General features: G+C 39.7%; 1 protein-coding gene across 4 annotated transcripts in view; it reads right to left on the reverse strand.

Annotated features, from left to right (window-relative positions):
- LOC121960541 (cadherin-18) overlaps positions 1-22,015 on the reverse strand; it is a 194,066-nt gene that overhangs the window by 57,356 nt on the left and 114,695 nt on the right. For all 4 annotated transcript variants that reach the window (XM_088071973.1, XM_088071972.1, XM_088071974.1 and 1 more), the window contains exons 2-3: positions 15,857-16,404; positions 1,460-1,754 (exon numbers count right to left, since the gene is read on the reverse strand). In XM_088071973.1, the coding sequence (XP_087928099.1) occupies positions 1,460-1,754; positions 15,857-16,087 (526 nt within the window). In that variant the 5' untranslated portion in view covers positions 16,088-16,404. The remainder of the gene's footprint in view (positions 1-1,459; positions 1,755-15,856; positions 16,405-22,015) is intronic.

The raw sequence follows: 22,015 nt of genomic DNA on the forward strand, positions 1-22,015 counted from the left end.
ATCCTTAAGATCTTAATGTTTAATTCATTGCAAGGGTTTATCCAGCAAAAGTAATCAAATTGTTTCAAATTAGGGGTACTGCCTAAAAAAGTGTAGTACCTCCTTAAGTGGAATGAGTTCAAGAACTCCTATGTCAAAAAGCAGTAAATTATTGTTTGTTAGTCCCAAACAGTTGTCAGCAGCTTGGCAGGCATCTCATCTTGGTCACAAACCATCCACCAACACCCCTCAAATGCTGATATGATAAAAAAATATACTAATTGGTGATCCTTGGCTTGCAAAAACGTATAATGCCAACAGTTTCCCCTGGTGACCGGGCTGCGAAATCAAATCATCAGGACATACAGTGTAGCTCTCTTGGAAGAGATTAAGACATGTACTTGACACATCTAACTTAGGAACAAATATACTGAGTGTCAAAGCTGTATGTGTGTCAGGACTGTCTATTCATGAATATTCAGGAATGCAACTAGGGAGATATTGACTGTTTATAAAGAGGGTGCCTACAGGTCTATTGGGGTTTGCATATTTAATCGGTTTTGCACATTTCCATCTCCTTGCTGCAAGAAACTGATGAAGCTGTTCGTTTTCTCTACAGTATTTCTTTAATAAGTATTTCTACTTCTTTCCAGCTGTCCAGGGGATTATTTTAGACAGACAGATATAAATGGAATGTTTTCAACAAAGTGTCAACATCACAATACACCACCCTATAGTATATGTGAAGGAAAATCGCTCTGACAGCAGTTTGGCCACCGTTTACGTTTGGCCACAACCTACATATGTTTTGCAGAACTGCTGTGAAATATCTGAGACCCATACTTTTTTGCTATTGTGCTGAGAGGCAGAATCCACCGGACTGGGCCAAGGGTGGCTTTTGTTCACCCGAGCTAAAAACAGTACGGTACAATAAAGAAATAAAAAATAGATGTTTGCCACATGATGCTGAGTATACGAGGAGCGGCCGTCTCAGAGGAGGTGGATAGAGGCTTTTCTTTTCTCTATGATGTGGAGGACTCCACAGTCTCGATGGCGGGGATTGCTGTGGAGGCACTATTGAGTGCTTTATAAAGACCTGCCCACCCGGGAAACCATCACAGCAACCAGAAAACAAAGATGAAAAAGAGGACTCGGCTGGCTTACAGAACATCAAACATTCTGGAGAACATTATCACAGAGAGGACAAACCAGAATGCTGCACGGGGTAATAATATGTTTGATCGCGGCTCCTCATACTAATACCTTCTTGTAAACCATCTTGGACACAATCATGCACACAAAGCGCTGCCCTCATATTTTACTATGTGTACCAGAGATAGACAGGATTATAAACATGGAGAATATCTGGAAAGCAACAAAAAAACCCACTCAATTTCTCATCTTTGAACACATTCAAACAAATGCTTGCTACCACCGGACAATTATCTGAAGGTCCGGTTTATTTCGTAGCAATACTCACCCACTTCAGACATCTCAGGCACCGTAGCTACAAAGGGTCCATCTGGAAATTTGGGTGCATTGTCATTGATGTCTTGTACTTTGATGATGAATTCCGACTTTGGTTCCAACGCCTCCTCTGTGTTGCGGTCCAAGGCTTGTGCATGCAGGACATAATGTGTTTTCCTCTCGCGATCCAGACTCTTAGTGGCATGAATATCTCCTGTCACCTCGTCGATGATAAATATAGTCCCAGCTCCTTCCCCGCTCAGAATGTACCTGACGGATCCATCGCCTTTATCTGAGTTTGAGTGAAGCTGCAAGGCAAACCAGACACAGGGTGTGTGAATACAGAGAATGGAACATTGCCAAAATCACTTCTCAGAGTTGTTTTTGATTCACAGTTTTCAAAATGTGATTCATGGTTGTAAAATTTATAATGGACACTGTACTTCTGTAGAATAGCTGCAAGGGAAATGGGGCCACTACGGCATCCATGTAAGTGCTGAAACATTTGGTTGTTTAATCCATTAGTTAGTTGTTTGGCATTTTTCACTTTATTTTGATATTTTTAAAGAGGGTGCCACCGTGGGGTTCTACCCCAAAATTATTGTAAACCTTGTGATGTGGTCAATACTGAGAATATTTCCCTAAATGCCCCTAAAAATAATCATTGGATAATCAACAAAATAATAACGGTATTGCTGAAAATGATCAATAGTTGGAGCCCTTGCCCAAGAACCATGTTAAAGAATAAGTTATGATACATATCTACACCACTACACTTTTATAGAATATCTACCAAGGCCGTTTAAACAAATCTGTGCCTTATATAGCAGTAACCTGGTGGTCCTCAGCCTACGTTTCAGAATCAGAAATCTCCCCACATCTCACTCTGACATTACAGTATTCGATATTCTCTCTCAGCCTTGAGTGTACCCGAGCATCGCTCAAGAAATTCATCTTCAGAGATTAAAGTTTTGGAGGGAAATCCTTACAAGGCTGTTAAAGGAGGGAAGAGCGCTGCCTCTTTCTTACCGGGAGAGTGGGAAATAAGGGGAAGACCGAGCCACTTTTTCAGCCATAATTGATACCTAGAGGATTAAGACTTTCATGCCAATTGCTCAGCTGGGTTGTAGTTTTCAGACTTTATAAATATATTTTACAATACCACTGAATTTCAAAACCAGGGCACCATGGTAACATCATCATTTAAACAACTTCATTTTCACCAATGAATAAAACATGTTAAGAATCACAGGCCTTCATTTTTTTCTTGCTTTTTTTCCTCGGGGGAAGTGTCACAGCCAAACATAACAGAACAATCCATTTCCATTGTGCATTGGCAACACTTTACGTACTGGTGGTGCTGATGGTAGTTTTGTATTTCATATTTGTAGATGTACATCAGTGAGCTGTGAGCACAGCCTCTGAATTCCAACTCTGTCTTGTCTCAAATGAGATTAATGCAAGTCTTTGGGGAACACAGGATGCACATACAGCAAATAAATAATTCATATTGTGTTTGTATGGAGTATATATGTCAACCTTCCTCACATTACATAAACACATAGTCTGGATAAGCATGGATATTTTAATAAAAACCTGTGTGCACAAGTACCGCAATGTGGTAGGGGAGACAAAATAACAAATTTATGTAAAATGCTATGAAAGGGACTTTAACTTTGAAGTGATAAATCACAATAACAACCCAGCTACAAAGGTGGGTCATTTTCTGTTTAATGCCAATTAGCAGCATCTGTCAGACATGATAGAGGTCTGGCACTAAACGCTTTGATATGTGAGTTTTTACAACAACATCAGACAACTAATAGAGCTCCGGAGTGGCCACATCATCTGTGCCCACACTACAGGTAGCTTACATCAGTTTAAAATAATAGAAATAACATTTTAAAAATATATTTCACGTTGAGCCATTTAAAACACGGACAAATAGGAACAGCAGTCACAAGCTGAGACACATCAAAAGGGATATACTTCTACTCTACGAGTGAAAATTAAAATGTGTGTTTGTATAATATAGCACAACCATACAAGGCAACAGGAAAATGTTTTTACATGTTTGCACTCTCTTTAAAAGCTTTATTAAAGGTGTAGGTGCTTTGTGTTTAACCCAATATCTAGATGTTCTAAATTATATGTGTTAACATATTTTTTTAAGCAAGGAGTAATATGTTACCTCTGCATTGCACTGATGGGGAATAATTACAGCTCGTATTTTCACTGCAAATATATTTGACTTGTGCTGGGTGATACAAACTAAACAAACACTGATAAGGATAGAAAATGTCCTCAATAATAACCTTAGAACTCCAATATACCATCACATTGCTTGACAATGTAGTTATGACCAATCACATCACTAAAACAAAGTTATTTCTTATTATTATCTTATTATTATCAGTCACATGATTTTCCAGAAAAGGCACAGCGAGGATAGTTACCTTTCTCAAAAGCCCAGAATCTGTGCCATTCCCAAAAGACGTCTGATGTAATTGAGTAAATATTGTTCAGTTGGCCTTATACTCAATTCAGACTTCAGACCACATGCAATTGCTATTGTTGGGGATCCATTATTAGCAGTTAGAGCAATCCAGATTATTATGGCACGGATTCAAATATAGCAGATTAGTCAGATAATCATTCATTCTGTGATCTCTACTCCAGCATAGTATAACAAAAAAGGTTTCGAGATGTTATTTATCCAAAATTCTTACTCTGCCCTTGTTATGTAACTTACAAATAGTAACATCATGTGATGCCTGTTTTTCGATGGCAGAAGTGAAAATTAGTCATCGTCAGTGTTTGTTGTGTTATAGTTTCAAAAATGATGAAGACAGTTGCCGTACACCTTGACACAAATTAGGCTCTATTGGATGATTTTCCTCTTTATCTAACAATTTTTACACAGATGATGTTCAGAGTTTTAGCCATTCTATAACCCCAAACAGCTTTACAAATAGTACATATGACTCCCAAAGATGGGATCTAAAAAAAAATCTACCTGAGGGAGTTGGCCCTTTTTTTTGCCAAGACCAAAATGTTTACAATGTCTGGCCCCTGACTACAGGCCATTTGTTCAGTAGCTAAAGTTTGATAGTTAGACAGATGAGACAAATGTTCTCTCTAAGAGAATATTCCAGCACAAAAAAAAGGTGGTTCAATAGTTACAAAAACCTAATATGTAAGGAGCTCAAAAGCGCAAAGAGTCCTAGCGCAGAGTCTCAAACACTAGCAATTAGAACCATCCCCTGCAACACCTACTAACACAGGAGAGCCACACTTGAAGGATTAAAATAATAGAACATAACTGACCAGAGACAGACTTTTCCTGGCTTTGAATATTTCCAAATTCAGGGTTTAGACTGACAAGATTGAAGAATTATGTTTATTTATGTATCATTAATAATACTACAAGTGGATTTTAAGGTTAAAGGAATCTGTAAGCTCACTGGAACAGTGACCTGATTCATATTATTAAAATATGATATCAAGGGACATAAAAAAGTACATCATTATATATCATGATGAATTATTTTTTGCCATATCACCCTGCCCTACATCTAACTGATAGATATGCATTTACATAATGTTCCCCTTCAAAGCTTGCAAAAATAACTGGCCGAAAAAATTTCAATGATTTGTTGTAAACACATTTGATGGCGCAGTCCCTGAATTAGGACACAGTGTTTTGGAGTGCAGAGCTGAAGACAAGACCGTCTACTTTCGCAGTACCCCAAATTTAGAAACAATCACCACTGTGTTCCATTTTATTTGGAGCACTAAACCTTCCACCCATTATTGGCTGATTCTTGGATTGATTGTCTGTTTTGTTGCTGACATGATTCATTACTATTTCAGCGTTATTAATCTTCCACTGGACCTCCATCAGACATCTCTGCTGGGAGATATCACATGACTGGACAGCCTCATTAAATGTGAAGTGCATTAGGACACATGTGCAGGGGAAAACTCAGTGAATTAGCCTGTGTGACCTTACAGACCCTGAGGCTCAGTTCTGGCCAACCTGGGTGTATTTTCTAATCATTCAACAATAACTGCAACCACCTAGGTACAAATTTATATTTTAAAAAAAGCAGAACTACTAGTATAAATGCACAACCATTAACAGAGACAAGTTATTTAACAAGTTGAACGACAGAGGTCCTCAGGCCACGTCTAATCAAAACCTGGACTAGCAAATAAATTACTAATTAGAAAGCCGCTGTTGATTGCAGGCATGACTCTTGATAAGTAAATATCAAGCCTTTAATTAGATGAGGAGTCAAAGATCCTGTTGAATCAGGTAGTTAATCTGTTGCTAGACTGTAATAATACAAAACACAACCTCCAAGCAAGAGATCAGAACGAGTTTACACATCAATGGCAGTGTGGACGGGAACAATTACTTTGTTGACACGTTTTGGCCCATTTCTGCACCATTGAATTTTTAATGTCATGAAAGACAATCATAAATACAGTGGTAGAATCCAGAGCTGGCTCCGGTTAGATAATCAATTCATACACATAAAATCATTTAAATGCAGAGAACAAGAGTTATTACTTAAGACAGACCTAGGATATATCCACTTCTGTCCAGCAGCACTCTACTCTTCTGTCCAGCAGCTCATAAATGTAATTTCGCCTCCAGTCAGAGTGCTAATTTAGCCATTGACTTCCTTTGCAGGAGCCAATAAATCATGCTCGGCAATGCGCGAACCAGTGACGCATATGGCGACTACTGCCTCCCAAAATCTATGGCTGATAAAAGTGTCAACAGGTTGTGGGCCATTACACAAGCTTCACAGGCTAAAAGTACAGCAGTGTCAGGCCAGCTTGGAGTGAAACAATATGTTTTATGTTTCAGACTTTATAGTTGAAGCATACTTAATCTACAACTGCCATGATCTCTAAGAATCCTCACGAAAATTATCTTGCATTTGACTACAAGCAGATACTAGTGGAGATCGCCCAACTACTGGGATTATTTCGGGGCTACTACTCCCAAATGAAGGGGATATCCCAGTAACAGGGGAAGCAAGCACAGATACTAGCAAAGCTAAAGGCTAGGACCCACAATCTACCTCTTCCAACCATCCATCTTACAAACATACAATTCTGTTCCAACAAGAAAGATGAGCCAAGACTGAGCACAACAGCAAGGCACAAAGAACTGCTGCATCCTGATTCTGACCAAAACATGACTCATAAAACTAGATGTTTGAATCCACAGTATCTCTGTGAAATTGTGGACTATCACCTCCCAGAAATCCCTCTTGTGTGGCCGCTCCCATGGATAAGGGGCTTACCTTTCCATTATCATTCACATGATGCGCCTACATCCCATTTGATTGGAAATAATGACAGTTAGTGAGTTGGCTGCAACAGAAGTGAACTGGCTAATGCTTTGAACACCCATCTCCATGCTTTTTGGAATGTTATCGCAAGGAGGAGGAAAAGTTGCATAACATTGCGATAGAAATTGCGTAACATCACTCAATGGAAACGCAGTCATCTCACAATTGTATTTAATCGACATTTCAAAAATATTGCTTAAGTTTTGTGCAAATCTGTGATGGAAACCCATCTACTGATACTCTTTGGTAACTGCAGAGAGCTACCAGAGAAATGCACTTCCTTTGTGCTGTAAATTCGGCCTTCATTTTGCCAGGCAATCGTACCCAGTGGCAGACAGGATTGCATAATGAAAGTGAGGCTTATAGGGAACCAATCTAAACGCAGATGGTGTCATTATCCTATAGTAATTACATTGTGCCACCAATATTTACTTTACCAAAAACATCTTCATCCAGTTTATATCAAACATACACCCTTGCAGTAATTAATGTTTTAAATATCTGGTGGCTATGGTCAGACAAAAAGGTGAAAAACTGATCAGGCAAAAAGAACTGTCAAGTACATACAAATAAATTCAGTTAACTGCAGCCTTGAGGGCTGAAAAAAAGACAACAAACAATATCAATAGATTTTCCACTGATATACCTCATGGGTGCAAGTAAACTGCACAACTTTCTTTTGTTTACAAACCATCTGCGACTGCTTGATGATACCAAAGAGGCAGAAAAAAAGGCTGTTGGAGCATCCAAATTTCTCTGGACAGAGACCTCCCTCACTGCTGTTTAGGGGACAGTTAGTATTTCACATATTTCTCTTCTTAGTCAAAGCCGATTGTACAAAACTGGGCTTGGGGCAAAATCCTGCCACATGATTTCAAACACAGAGCTCAATTTCTCTGCAAAGGGTGCCGCTGCTGCATTTCCACTTCATCTTTTGGATATTTTATTCATACTTCATTAATTTTGATCACACAGAAAATTTCATGACAACTGGCCTTAATGTAATTAGTGTCAATTTTGTTACACCGCAGAGCGCGCCTGATATGAGCTTAACATACATCAGCTCTATGTGTGGCAGTCTGGAAGAGAGGGAAAAAGACATGGCAGTAATGTCCAATCCGTGCAATATACAATGGATGGAAATGTACGGAAATCTCTGATACACATTGATAGGTGAAATCCAGGGAGAAATCATGAGAAAGGTGAAATATTGACCTCTGCAACCTTGTTGTTTTGTCATCTCCCAACAAAGACTTAGAGGAATCCTTTCCCTCCACAGGGCATCAAAACAAGGGATTGCGTTTATCTCTCTGTCTCTATGGGTGACTTTATTAAAGACTAGTGGAATAGATGACTGGCATGTGGCAAGCGTCTGGCAGCTGGCAATGCATTTTCTGAGGAGTTTAAAGAGATCAACGCAGTCTGGGGCCCTAAAGTCGCTGGTGAAAACACTCAAATCTCAAGGAGAACCTCACTTATGATTTCATCATATGCCCAGAGGAGCAACCTGAGAGAAAGTGTAATTTCACTTTCTTTTGTCAACAAGACACGTGTTTTCACTGTTTGGGCTGGGTATACTCATTGTCGAGAGCAACTCTAAACTGTTTGTGTTCACAAGCTAATTGATGCTCACAGTCAAACACTCTTCTTTTGGCTCCGTCGTACCACAAGTCAGGTGTCTCAGTCAATTAAGAGGGGAAGAGACTTGAGGAAGAAAGCAGAACTCTGATGTGACAGATACATATGCCACTGCGACACTGTTTCTGCAACATTTCGTAGCATTTATTTACCCGTGTAGTAATGCTAGACAATAAAACAATATGAAAAGTTAATTGGTCACAAATGTGATCAAGTTAGAGCCTTAACCTATGATTATATGAAGTTATACAATCAGTCATTCAGTCTGTTGTAATGATATTGTATCTCTAAAGGCATTTCCTCAACATGTCTCATAATACCCAATCAAATGGATGTTCTATCACATATTAACTTAGCTGCAACTAATGACACATTATCGATTTGCTTTCTTGACTGATTGTTTTGGCTCTCAAATGCAAGACAGTAGCCAAAAATGGCCTTTGCCATTTCTCAATGCTGGCGGTAATTTGTTGACTATGCTTTCCTTATCCAATCAAAAGTCCAAAACTTCAAGATATTCAGTTTATTATCATATGATAAAGAAAATTACCAAAACACCACATTTAAACAGCTGGACCAAGTAGATTTTTGGCATTTTTGTTTGAAAACAATGACTAAAACAATATTAATCTTGAAAGTCCAAATGTTGACAATTAGCCATGTTACCAAGCAGCTATTTAGTCTACTAACAGAGTTATAATGCTATCAATCTTAGAACCTTTGGCTCTGACACTGATAAGCCACTGTGGGTAATGACCAAGACTTTTCACTTTTGTGTAAATGTAATTTTGGCTACACTTACTAAACATATATTTTCATATGAATGCAATTTAAAAAAAGGTGCTCAAACAAGGCTAAATCATCATCAGACAAGTGGTTTCCAAGATTGCATTTTTACCAATGTGTTTGGGCACTCCACACAAGACTGTTTACTTACCACTCAAACGTGATTAATTCTGCTGGGACAACAAAGAAACTACAAACCGAAACCAGAATGCTTCCCACTACCAAAATCTTATTCTGTTGCCTACAGATTCTGCATGCACAATCTGTTTATAGAAATTACCCTGCTACCAACTATATGCAACATTAAACAACTATTAAACATTTATCAATGGATCAGCACAAAACTTGCAGCCGAGAGGACGGCCAAAAGCATATAACTTTCTGAAATGAAGCGAGACCACCAATAAACCTGTTCACCCATAGCAGATAACAGAAGAGTCAAATGCTCCATTTCTGGGCCAATAGAACAACATGCACCATCACAGGATTCAGTCTTGGATTAGACATGACCGCCATGCCAATTATTCTATTCCTGCCAATTTTCTGCTGAACAAATATAGAGCTGACTGGCCACATGGTGCTGCGATAATCAGCCAAAATGCTTCAAAGTGGCTGCAATTCAAACAGACATAACTCATCCCATTTCAGGTAGAAAACTACTTAATCTTCTTATGTTGGCAAAGTTTAATGGAGCATGGAAAATAGCAACTTTTTGGGTAAGGACTACATGACATGAAATGCAATCTTCACAATTACAGAGCCACAACGGGGGATACGCTCTACTGAGTGCCATCCTGATACATTACGAGTTGCTACACAGCTTGACCTTCATCTATTTCTACTTCCACTTCTTTTCTCTTCTGTACCAGCTTTGTCCTTTCCGTTGTACAGATCCAGATAATGTATGGGCCTGGATGGATTGCATTATGGGTGAATGCCATTTGTAATGGCTTGGTCGTATTCAGTGCACAGATCCACATAATGTATGTGCCTAGCTAGCCTTGTTTGCTCACTGCTTGTATAAAAGATGTTGCTTTACTGCTGTTATGTCCACTCATTATGAACTGTATGAGACGAGGACGAGGAGGTGAACAAGAAGAATGGCCCTCTGGTGCAGGCAGAAAAGAAATAAGTACGACATAAAACTCCGGATGCGACAATTAGATGATATCCAGGATTCAATTTTATATCAGACACAAAGCATAAAATATGTCACAATACAACCGCGGAGGCTACATTTAAGATGATTGATCCCATGCTGATTTGTAATCGATTTTCCAGTGAGTTAAACTTTCAGCGAGACATCAACTTTATGACACGGCTAAAAGGGCCAACAGGCTGCAACAGGGCACAGTGCGTTTGTATGGACGCATCGAGGCCAAAAATAGTTGCACATGCATGACTGCAAGTTCAACATCTTTGTTTGTTCTGTGTGTTCTTTCTTGTGATTTCACAACTCTTTTAATCAGACTGGCAGTGGACAAACAGCAGCAACATTTACTTCATGTTGGTTCAGAAAGATTCATTAAAACTGCATGTCTTTGATGTGGAAAGCAGGCCTTGCTGACGCAGAAATGGGAGTTGAAGGTGGGAGTCAGGGTGGGGGGGCATTTATCCATCGACTGTGCATGGTGAAGGGAGCAGTAGGGGGGTGGAGAGAGGGAGAGTTGAGCAGGCTGCGCGCCCTAGCTGATCATCAGTGCCTTGGCTTCATATTTGCAATTAGCGAAGGGGGGTGGGTTAGTTTTTGATTAAATCTCGGCTCTTATACTTCACTCAAGAGGACTTAATCACTTTTTATGTGGGCGTGCTTGATTGTCTGATTATCACCACATTTTGACCACGCTCCCACCCAATCAACTCCTCTGAGCGGGGCCCTTCTCTTCGATTGATTTGTAACAGTCACAGTAAACCCTGATGATGGAGCGCCCGCCTAATGACCATACATCAAGAGACAGTGATGAGGGGCGTGCTGGAGACGTGCCTTTGATGCACATCGCAGAGATCCGCCCTAATAGTCGTCCTCTATTTTGACATCTGCGGGGAGAGAAATAGAATGAATCGTTGTCTTCCCAGCAGGATGGTTGACTTCTTGATGTACAGTAATGAGATTATTAGAGTCCCGGAAGCAACTCTGACACTCATGTAATGGCTCTGCCTCTAACTGCTGCTAAAATTTGATATTTGAATGAGACAGAAATGAAACCGTCAGCAGATCAGCTCAGAAAACACAAAGTTTCTGCCTTGCTCTGACAGTGAGTGAGGGCAAATGGCTTTAGTCTCATGTGTCTAAATGGTGCTAATATGTTTGAACGTTTTAGGCAGAGGACAAGGGAATGCACTTAGGATATTATGCATGCCTGCACAAACAACAGACATACGATTCAGATGTTATTTTCTGCCGTTGTTGAATCAATGGACGTTGAACTCTCACTCGCATGGTTGGCTTAATTCTTTTATCGTCATTTATTTGGCGAAAGTGTGACCAAGGACACTGCACTGCAGAAACATTTCTATCCCTAACCAGAAAATGATGAGCCTTTCCAAATAAAGACTTTTTATCCAAATGGCTTTCAAATAAATGAGAAATTAAATTATCAAATATCTTTTTTATGCCACAAATGAATACACAAACTTACTGAATGTACATGTGAGTGCAAGCAACTGTGTTTCAAAAAATACAAAAATGTCAGGGTCAGTTTTTTTGCTGTCAGACTTTTACATATTCTATTTTGGATATAATACGATACGGGTTGATCAGTTCCAAAGCCTTTGCAATGCAAGACGTCTTGCATACTGAAATTGACATTCTGAGTTTCCTCCGAATTGGAGTCAAGACCTCCAGAGCCGCAGATGACACCTTTGCTAAGCAGAGAGCATAGTAACGGGTTATGTTTTTAATTCAGGTTCATGACCCATTGACTTGTTTCCTTCCACGGCAGCCAAACAGTCGGAATAATGATCAAGTTATTAAATCAGCATTCCTGTGATTAGGTCAGTAATAGAGCTGGTTATGACTCATTACTACTAGAATATTAAATAGGGTTGAGGGTCATCAAAACTCTTCGGGCTCACCAAGCGTCAAGTCAGGTTAGCGTCAGTAGTGGAGATTTATTGCCCATCACTGCGGTCCCCTTCTCTAGGCTGGACAAGACATATCAAAACAACCATAGGCCCTAAAATGAATCTAATCAAAAGCATATTGTGGCTGACTTTGTTATAAACAAATATTGTATTAAAAAAATAAATTGTATAATATTGTAGCAGGATGAAACTTGTGATTTACACCCCTAGTTTATATCTTGTTGAGGTGTCCCCAGTTGGCTCCACACAATCTTTTTTTAAAAAAGAAATCAGTGTACAGTGCTTTAATGTATTAATCAAACAAAGCTGCTGCATGTTGTATTTGGTGTTATTGTAAAGAGAAAATCTTGGTTTCCGGACTGGGGATCAGACAAAACAAGCAATCTGAGGACATTTTGGGCTCTGAATTACTGATATGGGCTTAATTAAATCTTTTCTAACAGTGTTATATCGTATTATTAAGAAAACATACTCATCATCAGTCATTTAAAGAGTACTCAGTAATTATAAAATCTTAAGCTGTACTTCAGTCACATACAACCATAAAACCACTTCCATATTCACATGTGCAATGCTCAGTGTCATATGAATTTCTATATTATTAAGTATTATTAGTATTATTTCTGCCATTTAGGATGTTTTTCTTTCCGACAATGCAAAGTAATAATGCCACATCCGCTGTGACATTTTCATCGTTATTTCATGTAACACTTCACTGGTTTAACACTGAGAACATTCCAATCTGCATGCACTTGCTTCCTGCATTGCAAAGAGTGGGTGAAAAGCAATTTTACCTCACTTCACTTTTTTTTTCCTACCCGCTGTTGAGCTATTACTGTACATACAGCAAGACAGTTGCCTGATTCTGTCACAGCACAATCCATTTTTAGATGTATGAATAAAACATTTAGGCACCTTTTCTTCGAGGTTGCTACTTTGCTCTGTAAATGAACACATGATAAGACGAGGAGGTATTCCTCCTAGCCCGGGCTGAAGCACCGATTCTGTCAAATCTCCCCGTTATTTACTGTATATTTTAGCAGTGGCCAGACACCCAGTGACTGTTCAATTCAAGGATTTCTGACTGATCTTTTTATCCAACAGCTGCACCACGTCCTCAACCTAACTTACAGCTGACAGTTCGCTGTAGTTCATATTCATTCAGGGTTTGGGGATTTGCAACGTCTTGCGAAAATTACCATCCAGTCTGTAACCTGCCCGACTACTTCAAAGCACCACGCTGAGCTGATTGACACGAAGACATTCACACCTCCCATTGGGATAGTAGGTTGTCTCCTGTCTCGTATCTGGACAAGCCCTGTCCCCTACCAAGCATTTGCGTCTCACTCATGCACAAAGCTGTCATTTCCCAAATGCATCAGCCCCCCAGAAAGGTGTCACTGGGGATTATGGAATACCTCAGGAGGATTAAAAATGTTCTTGACAGACTGGCCGCTTCACTTATTCCCAGAAGTCACTCCATGCTGTCCTTTATGCAAGTGTAGTAAAAAGTACACAACTGACAAGGCCAAGTCTTACATTATAGCACGCTCATGTTGTGTTTGACCTTGCTGATTTCTTATCACGCATCTGCTTTTTATGTTGACCGCGCAGTAATTAGAATTCCATCTCTGTGTGCAGTATTCCAAGCATCTTATCATGAAACGTCTGTTTCAAAACTTTACATTTTTTGATGAAAGCTATTATCGACAAAGACTGTGCTGGCAATTCCCTGTAGTGGAACTGCTCATTTGCTGCTCGCTAATGTCCAGAGTTTTTAATCAAGCAAAAGGGAGGAAGGAAAAAAAAAACACAATGCAGCACACTACGTGCTGAGTGCATTAATCCTCCTCCTCCTCCTCCTCTCCTGTCTTCGTCTAATTAAGGGTCATTCTGTCTCCTGGCCACATTAGGACACTGCACACCAGTCCCAACCCACATAATTAAATGTTTTTTTGTGCTTACCATCTGGAGACCTCATCTCTTTAAACATGCATGTCAAATTGATTCCTTAATAATGTTTATGTGTCTTCTCAGTGCTTTATTATCATCCAGGATTAGCTGTTTATGTTTATTCTGCTTTCATCAGCGCCCTCCCCACCCCCCTACACACACACACACACACACACACACACCACACACACACACACACACACACACACACACACAGAACAACAACACCCTTAAGGTAGCAGCAGAACTAGCACATCAGCCAACCAGCCAGCAAACCAAACAATCATGAACTTCAAAGCAGTGGATGAATTCAATGTGTAAATGAGTAACCACCGTCTGAGTACAGTTAGTGCATCAGCGAAATGACTCTTTGAATATGCTGCAAGTATCTTTTTATCTAATACTCGAGACGCAGTGCCTCATAAATGCTGAGGGATTGTTTTTGTTGGCACTGTGGGATTTTATGGTTCATTCATGCGTCAAATAACATTAGCAAAAACATGTTTCACCAATAAATAACCTTTCTTGTCGGCTTCCAAAGGACATTTGTGATTAAAACTCCAGGTTTATTCAATAAACTGAAATTTGACGTGGAAAGTGATATTTACTGTTGTTGTTGTTGTTGTTGTTGTTGTTAGGGTATTTTTTTTTCCATTTTCATATGTTTTTTCCAAGCATGTTCTTTCTTTCATTTTCCCTTCAAATGGCACCGTTGTTGAAATACAGACATATGTGCAGTCAGAGGAGCGTTGTGCCTTTCTCATTCTCTTTCTCTCAGAGTGCAGTTGAGGGGATTAGTCTGTGCCTGAGTGCCTAGAATAATGATCACTGCAGCGGAGAAACACATTTTAACATTTCAGGAGATAAGGGCAGGCAATCTGCAAGCAGAGGACTTAACCAGCTCCCTGTGGCTTATTGTGGAGCTAACAGAAAAGTCACCACCAACAACCCGGGCTACACCGTACACTTTGCACAAGCAGAAAGAATGCCCACTGCAATCTTTTCCACTATAAGGGACATCAGTCACTCTGAAATTACATTCATAAAAAAACGACCAGGCGTCCTGGATTACCATGTCCCTGCTGCACTACTGTCCAATTTCTTACTGTGGTGGTTCGTTTCCCACCAAGAGATCAAATCTGGGTTCATTTCCCACAGAGAGACCAAATCTGATATTTCACTTCAAAGATAGCTTGATGTAGCGGGGCTATTCTCACTTTCAAACTTAATCCACTCCTGCACAGCTGGCTTCCCCAAGTGGCAGACGTGCTGAGAGGCGCTCCTTAATTACAGAGAATAAAACATTTTTTGGACATTATCATGAGAGGAATGCGGTCAGACGTGGTAATGACAGCAAGAGAAAGCCACACACCTTCACAAATGAGCCCTGAATTTCCACATCAGAAGATAAAAAAAGAGCGTGTACAATGCCGACGTGGCAATCTACCTCAATAGAACAGCTTGCTCCTGCTGTAACCCATTTCTCAATAAACAAGAGGAGAGAGAAAAATGCCAAGTAAGCTGTTCAAAAGCAAGTTCCCCAGGATCAAAAGATTTTACAGTTCAATGAAACATCCTACCTTTCCCACGTACTGTGCATCTGGTCCCATGTGTTCTTCTAAAACAAAGAACTGATTCCAGATCCAGCCGCGTTTGGGTCGGTGGTGCACCTCCGTCTCCCCATTGGCCAATTTGGTCTGGTTCTTGGAGGGCACTTTGGCAGGGACGTGGTGGCTTGCCCCATAACACCTCTGGATGAAACAGAGGCAGACCAGAAAGGGACAGAGACAGGAGGTGGTGGATATCCTCATGGTGGCGTTTGTAAAGTTAACCCCGTGTTCCAAGCTGGTAAGGTCCTCCCACCACCGCTGCCGCAGCCGCCGCCGCCACCACAACTAGCCACTGCTGCAGTAGTCCCGGCAAAAGGGGAATCTAAATCCAAACTAAGGATATAGCGGTCCTGGTAGATCCTCTAGGGTTCATGGCCCAAAGCCGAAGGTTTAATGGAAAAAAAAAGAGCAAGATACATTTACATTATGGAATTTCCCAGGCTGTGAGATGGTGTGCATGGACTTCTGGGTAGTTCTACCAAGAGCAGAGGTTAATCCCAGAAGCCATTCTGGATTTCCTGGGAGAGAGAGAGAAACACAGAGTTAGAGATTAATTTGATGGATATTAGAAGCTAAATGTCCACTAATTCCCTCCAATTAAATTGCAACTCATAAATCCTTACAGACAAGGACATGCACTTCAAACTGCTAGAAACAGGCAAGGAATCCACTTTTAGTATCCCAGTCATTTTTTTGCCATTATGCAGCTGACACAAACAAGTTTAGACTTGAGGAGTCACAGTGCTATTAAAAGGTTGCCCGTGTCTATAAGGTCAGAGCGCCGCGTGGTGACTGATACTGCCCCATGAGGTCAGAGTCATGTATCATAGCACAGCCCAGACCTGTGACTCAAAGGATGACTTGGCTTTATTAAAAAAAATCAGAAAAAAAGGTTTTATTTGGATGTTTTAACAGGACCGGGGCACACTGTGAGGCTTATAGTGTGCCTCTGCGTGGTGAATAATAAGTGTGGCGGGAAGAAATACATTTACCATGATAAGGACAGACATCAAGCCACTCAGACGTAAGGCAGAGGGGGATTTTTTAAAAGGCAGTGAAATGGAAAAGACAGAGGGAGGCTGTTTTTTTTTTTCTTGAATCAAAACTACATATTGGAGATGGCATTAAAGTGGTAAAAAATAACTGCAACCTTTGTTGAATGTTACTGAGCATCCAAGTGAAGCTCGGTTAGTCTTTTGCAAAAATGTGCCTTACACCTGCATATGCAACCCTGTGGTTTTTAAAGAGGAGGCATTATGGAGGATCGTTTCATCTTGGGGTGGATTTGAAAGGTAGATACATTATTTAAGTGCTGCTGAAGCATGAAATCAGTCCTCTCTGCTCACTTTTTTTTCATAGATGAGAGGAAATTGCATCATTTGACCTTGCTGCTTTGAGATGCCCTTTAGTGTGATGTCACAACTAAATTATAATAATGATTTCATTTTCCATTTGGGTTTCTATACAGTGCTTTACAGTATGAATCCTTTCTAAAACCTACAACGTCGAGTTTGAACTTGCACTGGCTGGGAGAACAGCTGGATGCTCAATTTGCAAACAAGACAAAAGGCTTCTTGCTGACATCACCGGCTCTGCCAGGCTCTGGTGATTATATTTAAACACAATTGTACACCTGCTGTGTGACAAAATATTCTCAGCTCAAAGGTCAACCTAACTAGCTTTTATTTTTGTAGCTTTCAACCCTGTTGACTGCACAGTCAACAGATATTACTTCATTACATTATAATCACTACAATTATATGTATATCAAGCTAAACACCAAACTGCCACTGTTTGTTTCACCACTTTTTATCAAAATATGGCAATATGTATACAAAAAGGGCACCAAACTAACCCCAGAGTCAGCAGTTCTATCCATTGTTAAGAGATCACTAAAACCATGAACCTTAAATTTTCCTTTGGCCAGCAACAAATGTTAGATTTTGACACTAAGTCTCAAGTTTAGCCTCTGAAAGGAACTACATCTCATTTTTCAAAAAACTCTATGGAAACATCACTGCCACTGCTAAATTTTTAAAAGGCTTGTTGAGGTACAGCAAATGTTTGAGGATATGTTTCAAGTCGGCTTTTGATATAACAACCACGATTCAATAACAAAATGATTAATCTCCCTCTTTACAACTGTCTTTGAACTGAGTTGTCTGACAGCATCTGTAGACAGAAAAGTTGCAAGTGTGGCTCATATTCTCTGCCATGGCCACTTGGCAACTCCATGGTCACGCAAAGCTCCCAAAATGTTGTTAATTAAAAAATTTTTAAAAAAAACTTACAGGGGTTTGGATTGTTCCTGGCTAAATACAGACTTTGAATTGGGACGACAATACTAATGCTTTTGACTGACATTTTGCAAGCACATAAAATAAATAAATAAATAAAAGAATGCAACATGAGACAGTCCTCTGATCCGGCTCGTATTAATGCCAGCTGACAGTTTAGGGCAGTTCATACTCATTAAGGATCTCCAATCTGCAAATAAGTGCGGTACTTACAAATAAACAGCCTCTTTCAGGTGGGACTTGTGTGGAAGTCTTTGATTTTTGATGCAAAAAATGTCACCAATGTGCTGCAGAGCTTACATTGGGCCCAAAACAATAAAACCCGACCCTACATGAACTCACATAGTTTCTGTCCCAAGTCCCTCCCAAACCACAGCAGCAGTTTTGGGCCTGAGCCTAATCAGAACACCTTGAGGCAACTTCAACCAGGCAGCACAAAAGATCTTTACAATCAGCAAACTTCCAAGGTGGGCATCCAAGATTAGTGTCACAAATTCTGTATCTGACCAAATGTCTGCCTTTGTGCTTCTGAGTATTGACATTCAATAATGGTCAGGGCATATGTCAATGTCATTACTTCATCATTTATCCAGTTAGACATATTTTTGTAAAATGTTGTCATATTTAGTCTATGAATTAAGTTATGGCTAAAAACATGTTTTGAACAAGTTTTGCCCTTGACCACCATCAATTCATTGTTAAGTTCAAGTGGATGTTTCTGCCAGATTTTAAGAAATTCCCTCAAGGTCTTATTGAGAAATTGAGTTCACGAGAGTGAGATTGACACATGGTCACAATGACCTCTAATCTATGACAGCCAAATTCCAATCAGTTCATCAGTGGATGTTTGTGCCAAATTTGAAGAAATCCCTGCAAGGCATTCTTGACATATCATTTTCACTAATGGGATGGATGGACGGACTGATGGATGGCCAACCCCAAAACAGTACGCCTACTGCCACAGCTCTTGCCAGCCCCTCTTTGAAGTTGCATCTCGGGACCAATCAGGTTTGGGCTTAAAATCAATACTCTAATGTGATTCTTAGACACACAGTAGTCAAACTATGTTGTCACAAAAATAGGAAAATACCTCCCTTTGAAAACGAAAACCAGCCACCTGCATGAACAAGTCCAACTTTTATTGACTTTTATAAGAAATGTGAGTCAACACTTTCAAACAAACACAAAAAATAAGTTTAGACACTTTCTTATAATAATACCAAGATATACCAATGTCTCAAAAACTGAGTTAAAGCAGGAGAGTTGGTCCAACACTCAAAGTGCTCCAGTTGAATAGCAGATTCCTGGGGATTATCGAGAGGACAAACACTTGTATTTGATATTTAATAGGATATAGGAGCTGACAGACTTCAAAGGCTGCTGCTCTATCTCTCACAATGCATGTGACAACATAAGAGAGAAACGCTAAAATGAGACAGTAATGCAACTTATGACTGTCACATACTTTGAAGGATAATCACTGAATTATTATTTTTTTCTATAAATATAAATATTTTTATACATATATGGATTAAGATTTGCTTAGAACCCCTGACTAATCCCCATGTTTCAAACATCTCGACATGCAAATTACGCAGCTCAACTATAGTTGTTGCTGATGTTGACTAAGTGCAGTGGTTGTAACGGGTAATACCTACTGCCAGCCCAGGCAGTGAAAGGGAAGGCAAAGTCTGTTCCACATCGACTTGGATTAAGGCAGTGGAGGATAAATACTCCGCCACACACTAAACACGTGTAATCTGGGAAAAAGATTCTCATCTGCATAGGTAGAGCTACGCCCAAATCCTCCTTTCCCTGCTTTCATCCAAAATGATATCAAGCCCTGCAAAGAAAACTGATGGAGGACTTTCAAAAGGCTGTTTCCAGCGAATTTAGTTTTTTTTCTTCCCGGTCCATTGTGATTCAGTAACTTCACAATTCAACCTACGCAGTCAAAGCACCGGTGAGACAATTGCAGTACCTGAATGAGTCAGACTTTGTGTCAGAATGAAAAAAATCTTCCTCAGTGGTTTCACTTTCACCTCCTGGGGCTCTCTCCAATCAGTCTTTTAATTGACTGATTATCATGCTGATTCGAAGCAAAAAAAAAAAAAACAACAACATTTTAGGGAGCCATGAAATCAACAGCATCTGGCTCTGTCAATGGAAATAATTTCCCCACTTTTTATGATGATGATATTGTTTGTGCAGCCTTCTGCCCATAGCGTGTTTATATATATATATATATATGTGCAGTGTTTAACAGGATGGGTTATGCACAGTGGCAGCCACAAAGATTTTGGCAGGATGCATGCAGAAGTGGCTATGTTTATACTAAAATGCAATTCTGTTTTGATTTGGTTTTGTTAATGGTCCACATCGTTGGACTGGATGATAGGCCACAGCATTACCATACAGTCCTGCAGTTTACTTTTCAACATAAATCCCATTCTGCTGCTGGAAACACTCATTAGGGCTCCAAATGTCTATTAACCCTCTGCTGAAAACAGTCCTACACAAATGTGCTATTAACTGAGTTTTTAGCAGTTTTTGCTGAATATTACAGTGCCCAGCTGTTGTAAAAATGTAACTATTTAAAAACAGAAACTAGTTATGCTACATTTTAAATAGGAACAATTGGGTTCGGGATTTATAGTCACAGAAGGCACTTACAGAAAAAATATAGGCCATGACAGGCCTATATTCTTTATAACTTTATCAACTCATCGTGCAATATATGGATCATTTTCAGACATAATTCCAAATTTGAATATTCTTACAAATTAAAAGTGAATTGCTCCTTAAAAGGGTGTACTTGCATTATAATACTATTATATTGTCATTATATCAGTGGCATAAATGGCCTCAAATTGACTATTGCATTGTTTATTACAAATATTTCTAGGTCAGTGTATCTTACAGCAAAATAAGCCATTCTGTTAGGCCCAGTGGAGACTTATTTTTTTGGTTTCAAATCGTCAAATCTGTTTTCATCGACTTTCAGTACCTTTGCTTATAATTGTTGATCCAGCCAAGCAAGCAATCCAAATATGTTGCATTATGCTAAGGCAACTTGTCATGTACATTTCTGATTTTTTTTTCATTTGATTAACTAAATGATTTATTAACTCCTCAAAATAAACTAATCAATGATGAAAATGTTAATTAGATGCAACTCCACTGCATAGCCGCTGGATATTTTGTTTCCCAGATAACCCACTGCTTCGCTGACAAATATATCCATTAAATCTTCTGTGACATTTTTGTTATGTACTAATTTATTTATTACCTTGAGAAGGGTTGCATCACATAATTTATCACATATGTCTATGCACACTTTAACAGAAATAACTAAAATCAGCTTTTGTGATTTTTCTCTGAGAATATTTCACAGTATCAAACCTCTTCCCGTCACCTGCCAGTAGTACGTTGAACCTTTTCATGCTTCATTTTTTAGCTGGTGGATTTGCTAGAACACCAAAGGCAGACAGAATACTGTGTCTCTGTCTCCTTATTTATTCATGAAAACAGGAAAACTCAATAACGGGGAATCAACTGGTCAAATAAACAACTTAAATTGAATGAAACCTTAGGCGGAGGACAGCCAGCAGCTCTAGCATGCAACCCCAGCCGCTGATGACACTGCGGGAGGTGAAACGCTTAAAAAGGCAGAAAGATAAAGTAAAATGAAAGACAGCAAGAGAGGGGGAGATGTCATGAAAGCAACCGAGATACACCTCAATGCAGTCCGCCAGAGAGGGAGAACAGGCTCCTGTCGCCTGCCGCTAATAGCTAATGTTTTGGGCTCCTGCTGAGAGCTCACCCACTGCAT

The sequence above is a fragment of the Plectropomus leopardus genome, chromosome 21, assembly GCF_026936395.1.
Source record: "Plectropomus leopardus strain MGB_pleo_1.0 chromosome 21, ASM2693639v1, whole genome shotgun sequence".
In the NCBI taxonomy this organism is placed as follows: domain Eukaryota; kingdom Metazoa; phylum Chordata; class Actinopteri; order Perciformes; family Serranidae; genus Plectropomus; species Plectropomus leopardus.